The sequence below is a fragment of the Coptis chinensis genome, chromosome 9 (genome assembly GCF_015680905.1).
Source record: "Coptis chinensis isolate HL-2020 chromosome 9, ASM1568090v1, whole genome shotgun sequence".
NCBI classification, from domain to species: domain Eukaryota; kingdom Viridiplantae; phylum Streptophyta; class Magnoliopsida; order Ranunculales; family Ranunculaceae; genus Coptis; species Coptis chinensis.
Genome location: NC_141464.1, coordinates 14727179 through 14740038, shown reverse-complemented (window position 1 = coordinate 14740038; position 12860 = coordinate 14727179). Strand labels below are relative to the sequence as shown.

Below are 12860 nucleotides of genomic sequence, written 5' to 3'. Positions count from 1 at the left end.
GTCCAATCCCCCATTGACTTCGACAACTTCTACTTGTTCTATAATATCCGGCATTTGCCTTCTAAGAACAGACGGCACATTCCAGTCCCCATTCTACAGCAGACTCTCAACTCGTGCATTTATATTCAAGTTAGATACATAAGTGAGCCCAGCAGTGAAATACTCTTTTAGAATACCAGCTGGGTGCCAGGGGTCCATCCAGAGACTTATATCCTTGCCTGTCCCGACTTGATAACTCACTAACTCTTTCGTGTCATCTCTGCCCTGTAGGATACTCCTCCAGCTCCATGAGCAATCATTAGGAATGCTCATATCCCAAAAGTACTTATTCTTGATTAGGTTCATCCACACCCACTTAGTCCACAGTGTGTGTTTCCTACTAACAATGTTCCAGACATGCTTCATATTGGCTGCTCTATTCATTAGAGCCAAATTCCTTATTCCCATGCCCCCCTCGTCATATGGGTAACAGACATCCTTCCACCCAATAAAAGCATGAGATGTTGTACAATCCGGTCCTTTCCAGAGAAAGTTTCGAAGTAACTTTTGAACCTCATCCACTATTCCTTTAGGCAGTCTAAAAGAAGAAATCCAGTAAATGTTTAAGTTACATAACACAGCCTTGATCAACTATACTCTTCCCGCATACGAGAGACATTTACCTTTCCAGCTCTGTATTCTCTTTGACACTTTCGAAACCAATGGCAAACAATCAGAATATGAAAGTTTCGTGGTTATAAGTGGTAGCCCAAGATACTTAACTGGTAGTGTACCAACTGGATACTGTAAGATTCCCTTCACTTCTTCACTCATATCCGCACTCACTCCTACCAAAAAAAGCTGACTTTTTCCCACATTAACTTCTAATCCAGAACAAGATTTAAATTTTCCCAGAGATGTCACAAGGCTTCTAACTGTTTCAACATCCCCATTCATAAACGCAATCAAATCATCCGCGAACGAAAGATGAGTAATAACAGGTTCCTTACATTTATAATACAATTTGTATTCTCCCCTTATACAGCCTGCTTCATAAGGTCTGAGAACAATTCTATTACCAAAACAAACAGGTACGGAGATATAGGGTCCCCCTACCTTATTCCTCTCTTCCCCTTGAAATACCCATAAGGAGTCCCATTCACCATAATAGCAAACGAAGCAGTTCCAATACATTCCTTCACCCAGTCTATAAACTTTTCTGGTATTCCAATCCTTCTAAGAGTAAACAAAACAACCTCCCATCTCACTAAGTCATAAGCCTTTTTCAGATCAATCTTATCCGCACACCATGGTGGGTTAGCATCTCTATGATAATTGTGAAGTAGTTCCTGGGACAATAGAATATTATCCTGAATGCTCCTTCCCAGTATAAACGCTGATTGGTTAAGCGACACCACCTTATGCATAATATGTTTCATTCTCAGTGTCATAATCTTAGTAATACACTTGTATATCACATTGCAACAAGCAATAGGCCTATAGTCATTCAAACTTGTAGGGGTCTATATCTTTGGCACTAGTGATATACAAGTAACATTTACTTCTCGAAGCATCCTGCTCGCCCTGAAGTAATTTTGTATGGCTCTAACAAAATCATCTCCCACAATTCTCCAGGCAGCCTTGAAAAACAAAGAGGAGAATCCATCATTTCCTGGTGACTTATCACTATCTATGCACGACAAAGCCTCAATAATTTCATCCCTAGTTATGTCTGCCACTAACCGTTCCCTCGTGTGATTACTAATAATTTTTTTTTGGTTCAATAGCATCAAAGCAACTAAACTCTAGTTCCAGCAACTCCTCTGGCGCATAGAGTTCCTCATAGAAGCGGACACATTCAGCTCCTATTTCATCCAAATCCTCTTCCACACTACCAAGATCATCCATCAAACATGTTATCTTATTCACTGCCCTCCTTGCTCTCACTGACTTGTAAAAGTACTCTGTATTATTATCCCCCACAGTAATTACCTGATCTCTTGACTTCTGTCTCACACACTCTTCTTCTGATTTCGTAGCCTTTATATACTCTCTAATACATATCCTCTCTTCATCAATCCAGTTCCTGTTCATAGGCTCAGTTTGCAACTTTGTTTGGATAACATCCATCTCTTGTTTTTTTGTTTCTACCCTTGTCTTTACATTTCCAATCCTCTCTCTATTCCATTCAATCAAAGCCCCTTTCACAATCTTGATTTTTCTCATAAAGACAAACATTGGGTTTCCTACAACTTCACTCACCCAAACCTGCTGGACGGTTTCCAGAAACCCTTCCACTCTAGTCCGAAGTTAAAAACCGAAATGACTTCTTATTTTGGCCCTTTTGTCTTGAAGAGTAAGTTACCATAGAAGAGTGATCTGATATAGTGCCCGTGTTCAGGAATTCAGCTTCTAATTCCTCAAACTCATCTAGCCATTCTGCATTTACAAGAACTCTATCCAGCTTCTGCCAAATTCTTATACCTCTCCTGTTGTTCCCATGTCAATACATTCCCATTGTATTTCATATCTGTCTGTCCAGCCATAGTAACACATTGTAGAAAATCAGTATAATGTATTAGGTGAGTTGGCCTACCTCCAACTCTCTCCTCAGAACTCAAAACTGAGTTGAAATCCCCTAATACCACCCAAGGGCCATGATACAAACACGAAAAGTTAACCAGCCTGTTCCATAGCTCTCTTCGAGTAACCAAATCTGTGCTTACATAGACAAACGTAGCCATGAAAATCTTACTACTAGCTAGAGTTATCTCTACTGTTATATATTGTAGTTCCCTCTCTATAACTCTGACCTTGCACATGTTGGCATCCCAACATACCCAAATCTTGCCCTTCTCACTATGCATATAATTATGTTCCACATTCCATCCCTCACGACACATTTTACTAATTTTATCCTTGTTTTTTTCCTGAACTTTTGTCTCTACCAATCCCATAAGGCTAAGTTTATGTTTCTTTATCATCTCTCTAACTTCCACCTGTTTGAACCCCACATTCAGCCCCCTCATGTTCCAACACCCTAGATTTATCATCATTTGGTTTTTCTCTTTGGATTAGAGTGATCGTACTTGGCAACCACTATATTTGACTTGACATAACTAGGTATCTTAGTCGTCTTTATCACTTTCGGACTCACCTCTATGCTGTACTTCCCCTTATCCTTTATGCTTGTCTCTCCTCTGTCTTTGCTCTGACCAGTTCTCCTTTTTTCTTTTCTGGAATTTTCAATACCATGTTGTTCCTCCTCTCCACTTCCTTCCTCATCCCTTACTTGCTCAACTACCACACAACTCGTCATAACTTCTTGTACTGCTCGTGGTCTGCAAGTATTCTTTTTTTTTCAGTGTCAGCCATTCTTCCTCTGTGTCTGTTTCATTCTTCTCCTCATTACTTGTTTCTTTCTCCTCCTCCTGATCATTTATTTCAGCTTGCGATTCTGATACTCCATTTTCTGTCATTACTTGCTTTCCACTTTCAATGACTTCCTTTGTTTATGTCTATTTCTGTTCCTTCATTCTCATCCATACAGTAGTCATACCTTCCTTCTTCTGTGGTTTCCTTGGACAATTATTGTCATTATGTCTAAATAGTTCATAATGCTTACATTTGGGTGGCTTCCAATTATACTCCACCTTTACCTTGTATGCTCTTTCCTGATCCAAGACACATATGAGATCCCTCGGGTACTCACACTTTGTATCCACTTCCACGCAAACTCTTGCGTAGCTAGTCCTTGTCATTTCCTCTGTTGGCTTATCAGTAAATAAAGGCACTCCTATAGCACTCGCCACCTTACTGAACCCCTTCTTATTCCATAATTCCATCGGAAATTTCTTTAATATTACCCATATAGGGATAGTCTTGATCTCATCTGCTTCGACAAAAAGCTTCCATGGCCTGACTACAAAAAGTTGGCTTGCTATGTGAAAAGATCCTATGTCCAGCACAGTGTTTCTATCCTCCTCACTCCTGAATTCAAATGAGTATATGTTCTCCCCATACATCTTCATCTCAAACCCATTCTTCAACCTCCATGTTTTCATGACTACATCCTTCACAAACGAGAATATCAGTTTCCTGCCTACAAACGTCCCCATAATAAGGTGTTCAAACTTCTTATGCACATCCACATACTCTTTAGAATCAAAGTGTACTATTGTGTTCCCCTCAACTGTATCTGGTTTGTAATACTCAGGTGTTTGCTTCCCTACTGATTTCCTTCCGAGTATATCAACCCATGACCGTTTCTGACCACTCTGATCCTTTCCTTCTTGTATCATGACAGCCTCTATTTTTTTTTTTTTACTATCTTTCGTCAAGACTATTGTTGTTACACTCTGCTTTGTTCCCGCAAGCATGATATTCAATGTATCAGTTTCTGTACCTCTCTTTTTCTCAGCTCCTATATTTTCGGATTTGACTTTTAGGGTTTGTAAGGTCATGTTTCCATGGCTTTCTTCTTCAGTTCCTTCCTTACCGTCATTTTTACCTTGTAGCATTGTAATACCACCTTCCTCTGTTGGTTCCACAATCAAGTTTACAACCTGTTCATCTTCTCGCTGAACTAGCAGTTCCTTATGGATCCTGACCATGCGTTTTTTCAGTAGTCTCTCGAGTGATCCCTTTCCATTCACTCTCTCAAACTCCTTCTCTTGTTTCTCCATCTATTCATCATCAGTGTCATCCCTAGACGGTGTTCTAGGATTTCCGTTCACATTCTCTCGTGTTTTTTCTCTCTCCATTTGTTTTTTAGTTAAAAGACTTAAATACCCCAAGTGACAATCGCCCACTAAAAGGTCCCCTTTTTTGTGACCACTGGGGAGCAAACCCAAGGCCGGACCAGCAAAATGTGTTGGCAAGCCTATTTTTAAAGAGATCAGTAACTCAATAGTGTGTAGTGGGGTTCGAACCCCAGACCTCTGATATCATCACCCAAAGGTTTTACCAACTTATCTAGAAGGCACTTACAAGTAGATGAATTCAATCAAGTGTTTTGAATTCACTGAATCAGCCAATTGTTTTGTATTCATTCTAATTGATCAGTTCCAAAATATGCATTAATTAATTCAATCAAGAGTTTTGTATTCATTCTAACATAAGCATACAAGTAGATGTATTCAATCAAGTGTTTTGTATTCATTCAATCAATCAAAGTATTTTGTATTAATTCTGATTGATCAGTTCCCAAATATACGTTTTTAACCTCTTGTAATGATTAAATTATTTCAAATTATTACCAGACTATTCTGGACCAAATAATTTAAATGACGTGATCTAGAGCCAAAAGGATATTATGGGACAGCTGGGAAAAAGTGCCAAAAAGTCAAAGTCTACTCAGGTGTCCAAAAACTTAAAAAGATCAGGAAACACTCCAAGGCTTCAAAAACTAAGGACTCAACTCATCCCATTGCAAGACAAGGTCGCCATGATTTGCATTCATACTAATGCAAGCTCACAAGTAGATGCATTCAATCAACTGTTTTGCATTCATTCCAATTCGACCTCTCTTGTAGATGAGTTAATTCAATTAATCAAGTGTTTTGCATTCATTCTAATGCAAGCTCACTAGTAGATGCTTTCAATAAAGTGTGTTGCATTCATTGAATCAATCAAGTATTTTGCATTCATTCTAATTGACCAGTTCCCTAATATGCGTTTTTATCATCTTGTAATGTTTCGATTATGTCAAATTATATAATCAATAATGCACAAAATGCACATTATCGCTTTTTAAGGACACAAGCCCAATCTTGGCCAATTATCTCAAATGACGTGATCTAGAGCCAAATGGAACATAAAAAGGACCTTATGGGACAACTAAGAAAAAGTGTCGAAAAGTCAACAATCAAAGTCAACAATCAACGTCGAAGTCAACGATCAAAGACAACTCAAGGGTCCAAAAACTAAAAAGATCAAGAAACCCTCCAAGGCATCAAGGAACAAGGACTCAACCCTTTTCAAGACAAGGATTACAAGTTTTACATTCATTCAAATACAGGCACACACGTAGATGCATTCATTTAAGTGTTTTGCATTCATTCTAATGCAAGCTCGTTTGTAGTTGCGTTCTTCCAATAAATCAAGTGTTTTGCAATCATTTTAATGCAAGCTCACAAGTAGACGCATTCAATCAAGTGTTTTTTTCATTCATTTTAATTGATCAGTTCCCAAATATACCTTTTGATCCTCTTGTAATGCTTCAATTTTGTAAATTATATAATCTATAATGTACAAAACTCATGTTCTTATCGCTTTTTCAGGATAAAAGCCAATACTGGACGAAATACTTCAAATGACGTGATCTACAGCCAAAAGGAGCCTAAAAAGGGCCTTATGGGACAACTGAGAAAAAGTGTCAAAAAATCAACGGTCAAAGTTAACTAAATGGTCCAATAACTCAAAAGCTCAAGAAACACTCCAAGGCTTCAAGGACCAATGACTCAACTCAACCCTTGGCAAGACGAACACTCTATGTTTTCATTATAAAAACAATAATACCTAGTTCTATACATCAAACACCATCCCAAAAACAATAGAGGAACAAAAAAAAAGTGGGGTTTTCTCCATCACCATTCTTCCCATATAGATTTAAGATGAACAACTTTAAAACCCCAACTCTCCACAAATCTCAACATGTCACTAATGCAAGCTCACGTAGATGCATTGAACCAAGTGTTTTGCATTCATTCAATCAATTAGGTTTTTACATTCATTCTAATGAAAGCTCACCCGTAGATACATTCAATCAAGGGTTTTGCATTCATTCAAATGCAAGCTCGCTTGTAGACGCGTTCATTCAATCAATCAAGTGGTTTGCATGCTTTTTAATGCAATCTCGCAAGTAGATGCATTCAATCAAATTTCTTGAATTCATTCTAATGTAAGATCACACGTAGATGCATTCAATCAAGTGTTTCACATTTATTCTAATGCAAGCTCGCTTGTAGATGCGTTAATTCAATGAATCAAGTGTTTTGCATTCATTCTAATACAAGTTTTCCAGTATATGGATTCAATCAAGTGTTTTGCAATCATTCAATCAATCAAGTGTTTTGTATTCATTCTTATTGATCAGTTAATAAATATTCATTTTTATCCTCTTGTAATTATTCAATTATGTCAAACTATATAATCAATAATGTACAAAACTCAAGTTCTTATCGCGTTTTCAGGATACAAGCCTATTCTGGTTCAAATACCTCAAATGACGTTATCTAAAGCCAAAAGGAGCCTAAAAGAGATCTTATGGGACAACAGAGAAAAAGTGCCAAAAAGTCAACGATCAAAGTCAAAGTGTACGGTCAAAGTCTACTCAGGTGTCCAAAAACTCAAAAGCTCAGGAAACACTCCAAGGCTTCAAAAACCAAGGAATCAACTCAACCCTTTGCAAAGCAAGGACTCCATGTTTTGAATTCATGCTAATGCAATCTCACAGGTATATGCATTCAATCAAGTGTTTTGCATTCATTATAATGCGAGCTAGCTTGTAGATGCGTTAATTAATTCTACCAAGTGTTTTGCATTCACTCTAATGCATGCTTACAAGTAGATGCATTCAATCAAGTGTTTTGCATTCATTCAATCAATCAAGTGTTTTGTATTCATTCCAATTGACCAGTTCCCAAATACCCCATTTTTATCCTCTTGTAATGATTCAATTATTTCAAATTATATAATCAGTAATGTACGAAACTCATGTTTTTATCACTTTTTCAGGATATAAGACTATTCTGGACCAAATACCTTAAATGACGTGATCTAGAGCCAAAAGGAGCCTAAAAAGTGCCAAAAAGTAAACGGTCAAAGTCAAAGTGTATGGTCAAAGTCTACTCAGTTGTCCAAAAACTTAAAAAGATGAGGATAAGGCTTCAAAAACCAAGGACTCAACTCATCCCTTTGCAAGACAAGGACTTCATATTTTGCATTCAAACTAATGCAAGCTCACAATTAGATGTATTCAATAAAGTGCTTTGCATTCATTTTAAACCGAGGTCGCTTGTAGATGCGTTAATTCAATCAGTCAAGTATTTTGCATTCATTCTAATGCAAGCTCCCAAGTAGATGCACTCAATCATGTGTTTTGCATTCATTAAATCAATCAAGTGTTTTGCATTCATTCTAATTGATCAGTTCACAAATATGCGTTTTTATCCTGTTTAAACGTTTCGATTATGTCAAATTATAAAATCAATAATGTACAAAACTCATGTTCTTATCGTTTTTTCAGGGTACAAGCCTATTCTTGGCCAAATATCACAAATGACGTGATCTAGAGCCAAAAGGAACATAAAAGGGACCTTATGGGACAACTGAGAAAAAATGTCGAAAAGTGAACGGTCAAAGTCAACAATCAACGTTCAAAGACAACTCAAGGGTCCAAAAACTCAAAAGATTAGGAAACACTACAGGGCATCAAGGACCAAGGACTCAACCCTTTGCAAGACAAAGATTCCATGTTTTGCTTTCATTCAAATACAAGCACACACGTAGATGCATTCAATCAAGTGTTTTGCATTCATTCTAATGCATGCTCACAAGTATATGCATTCAATCAAGTGTTTTGCATTCATTCTAATTTATCAGTTCCCAAATATGCATTTTTATCATCTTGTAATATTTCGATTATGTCAAATTGTATAATCAATAATGTAAAAAACTCATGTTCTTATCTCTTTTTTAGGATACAAGCCTATTCTTGGCCAAATATCTCGGAAGACGTGATCTAGAGCCAAAAGGAACATAAAAGGGCCCTTATGAGACAGCTGAGAAAAAGGGTCGAAAAGTCAACCGTGAACGCCAAAGTCAACGGTCAAAGATAACTCAAGGATCCAAAACCTCAAAAGATCAGGAAACACTCCAAGGCTTCAAGCACCAACGATTCAACCCTTTGCAAGACAAAGATTCTTTTTTTTGCATTCATTCAAATATAAGAACACACGTAAATGCATTCATTATAATGCAAGCTCGCTTGTAGTTGCGTTAATTCAATCAATCAATTGTTTTGCATTCATTCTAATGCAAGCTCACAAGTAGATGCATTCAATCAAATATTTTGCATTCAGTGAATCAATCAAGTATTTTGCATTCATTTTAATTCATCAGTTCCCAAATATGCGTTTTTATCCTCTTGTAATGTTTAGATTATGTCAAATTATATAATCAATAATGTACAAAACTCATGTTTTTATCGCTTTTTCAGGATACAAGCCTATTCTGGGCCAAATATCTCAAATGACGTGATCTATATCCATAAGGAAGTTCACCATGGGACCTTGTGGGACAACTGATAAAAAGTGTCAAAGAGTCAACAATCAACGTCAAAGTCAACTGAAGGGTCTAAAAACTCAAAAGATCAGGAAACACTCCAAGGCTTCAAGGACCAAGGACTCAACCCTTTGCAAGACAAGGATTCCATGTTTTGCATTCATTCAAATACAAGCACACATGTAGATGCATTCAATCAAGTGTTTTGCATTCATTCTAATGCAAGCTCGTTTGTAGTTGCGTTCTTTCAATCAATCAAGTGTTTTGCATTCAATCTAATGCAAGCTCACAAGTAGATGCTTTCAATCAAGTGTTTTGCATTTATTCTAATTGATCAGTTCCCAAATATGCGTTTTTATCCTCTTGTAATGCTTCAATTTGTCAAATTATATAATCAATAATGTACAAAACTCAAGTTCTTATCTCTTTTTCAGGATACAAGCCAATACTGGACGAAATACCTCAAATGACGTGATCTAGAGCCAAAAGGAGCCAAAAATGGGCTTTATGGGACAACTGAAAAAAAGTGCCGAAAAGTCAACAGTCGAAGTCAAATTTAATGGTCAAAGTCAACTAAAAGGTCTAATAACTCAAAAGCTCAAGAAACACTCCAAGGCTTCAAGGTCCAATGACTCAACTCAACCCTTGGAAAGACAAAGACTCTATGTTTTCATCATCAAAACAATAATACCTAGTTCTATACATCAAACACTATCCCAAAAATAATAGAGGAACAAAGAAAAAGTGTGGTTTTCTCCATCCCCATTTTTCCCACATAGATTTAAGATGAATAACTTTAAAACCCCAACTCTCCATGAATCTCAACATGTCACTAATGCAACCTCACGTAGATGTATTGAACCAAGTGTTTTGCATTCATTCAATCAATTAGGTTTTTGCATTCATTCTAATGCAAGCTCACCCGTACATGTATTCAATCAAGTGTTTCACATTCATTCTAATGCAAGCTCGCTTGTAGATGCGTTCATTCAATCAATCAAGTGGTTTGCGTGCTTTTTAATGTACTCTCGCACGTAAATGCATTCAATCAAATGTCATGAATTCATTCTACAGCAAGCTCTCACGTAGATTCATTCAATAAAATGTTTTGTATTCATTCTAATGCAAGCTCGCTTGTGGATGCGTTAATTCAATGAATCAAGTATTTTGCATTCATTCTAATGCAAGCTTATAAGTAGATGTATTCAATCAAGTGTTTTGTATTCATTCAATCAATCAAGTATTTTGTATTCATTCTAATTGATCAGTTCCAAAATATGCATGTTTATCCTCTTGTAATGCTTCAATTTTGTCAAATTATATAATCAATAATGTACAAAACTCATGTTCTTATCGCATTTTCAGGAGCATCAAAGGGGAATTATGGGATAACTGAGAAAAAGGGCAGAAAAGTCAACTGTCAAAGTCAATAGTCGAAGACAAATTCAACAGTCAAAGTAAACTAAAGGGTCCAATAACTCAAAAGCTCAAGAAACACTCCAAGGCTTCAAGGACCAAGGACTCAACTCAACCCTTGGAAAGACAAGGACTCAATGTTTTCATTATCAAAACAATAATACCTAGTTCTATATATCAAACACCATCCCAAAAACAATTGAGGAACAAAGAAAAAGTGGAGTTTTCTCTATCACCATTCTTCCCACATAGATTTAAGAAGAACAACTTTAAAACCCCAACTCTCCACGAATCTCAACATGTCACTAATACAAGCTCACGTTGATACATTGACCCAATTGTTTTGCATTCATTCAATCAATTAGGTTGTTGCATTCATTCTAATGCAAGCTTACCCGTATATGCATTCAATCAAGTGTTTCACATTCATTCTAATGGAAGCTCTCTTGTAGACGCGTTCATTCAATAAATCAAGTGGTTTGCATGCTTTTTAATGCAATCTCGCACGTAGATGCATTCAATCAAATGTCTTGAATTCCTTCTACTGCAAGCTCACACGTAGATTTATTCAATCAAGTGTTCTGCATTCATTTTAATGCAAGCTCGCTTGTAGATGCGTTAATTTAATAAATCAAGTGTTTTGCATTCATTCTAATGGAAGCTTACAAGTAGATGTATTCAACCAAGTGTTTTGCATTCATTCAATCAATCAAGTGTTTTGTATTCATTCTAATTGATCTGTTCCGAAATATGCATTTTTATCATCTTGTAATGATTCAATTATGTCAAATTATATAATCAATATTGTACAAAACTCATGTTCTTATCGCGTTTTCCAGATACAAGCTTATTCTACTTCAAATACCTCAAATGATGTGATCTAAAGCAAAGAATAGCCTAAAGGGGATCTTATGGGACAACTGAGAAAAAGTTCCAAGGAGTCAATGGACAACCGAGAAAAAGTCTACTCAGGTGTCCAAAAACTTAAAAACTCAAGAAGCACTCCAAGGCTTCTAAAACCAAGGACTTAACTCTACCCTTTGCAAGACAAGGACTCCATGTCTTGCATTCATACTAACGCAAGCTCACAAGTAGATGAATTCAATTAAGTGTTTTGCATTCATTCTAGTGCAAGCATACAAGTAGATGCATTCAACCAAGTGTTTTGCATTCATTCAATCAATCAGGTGTTTTGTATTCATTCTAATTGATTAGTTCCCAAATATACGTTTTTATCGTCTTGTAATTATTCAATTATTTCAAATTATATAATCAATAATGTACGAAACTGATGTTTTTATTGCTTTTTCAGGATTCAAGACTATTTTGGACCAAATACCTTAAATGACGTGATCTAGAACCAAAAGGAGCCTAAAAGGGATCTTATGGGACAACTAAGAAAAAGTGGCAAAAAGTCAACGGTCAAAGCCAAAGTGTACGGTCAAAGTCTACTCAGATGTCCAAAAACTCAAAATGCTCAGGAAACACTCCTAGGCTTAATAAACCAAGGACTCAACTCATCTTTTTGTAAGACAAGGACTCGATGTTTTGTATTCATACTAATGCACGCTCACAAGTAGATGCATTCAATCAATTGTTTTACATTCATTCTAATGCAAGTTCACAAGTAGATGCATTCAATCAAGTGTTTTGCATTCTTTCTAATTCGAGCTCTATTGTAGATGCGTTAATTCAATCAATCAAGTGTTTTGCATTCTGATAAAAATCAAATTTAACTAGTCTACCTACGAAATGAACGTTGAACTCAAAACGTAAGTAAACTAAAGCTAATCTTATGATGCTTTATACTTATCAAAGATTCTACTCTCAATCCTATGAGATATAGTGGAGTAGAGTGATTCGTTCCACTCCTAGTCCTTCCGCATGCTTGTTATCGCGTGTAATTACTCTACTTAAGGTCTAATGAGAGATTTACGAAAAGGCAACTAGACTACGATGCAACTACCCACAAGATGCACTAGTCAACTATTAGGACAACTAAGGGAATGCTACGTTGATTCTATGATAAGGAGTTAGAAGGGGATTGATTCCACCTTAACTCGACTTAATCCTATTAACGACGAATCATCGTGAATCCCGAATTGAACTGTTTCAAGAACAATTGGTTCTCCTAATCCCTAATTACACATGGCATTCCTACCAATTCATAACTAGCATGT

General features: G+C 36.6%; 1 protein-coding gene across 1 annotated transcript; it reads right to left on the bottom strand.

The window, feature by feature from the left end:
• Positions 1-93: 93 nt before the first annotated feature.
• LOC147474896 (uncharacterized) lies at positions 94-1430 on the bottom strand. Its single transcript, XM_086585220.1, has 2 exons — positions 1096-1430; positions 94-577 (listed from the first exon to the last, which is right to left on the bottom strand). Exons 1-2 carry the CDS (start codon positions 1428-1430, stop codon positions 94-96), a joined length of 819 nt encoding a protein of 272 aa, XP_086441346.1.
• Between the last annotated feature and the right edge of the window lie 11430 nt (positions 1431-12860).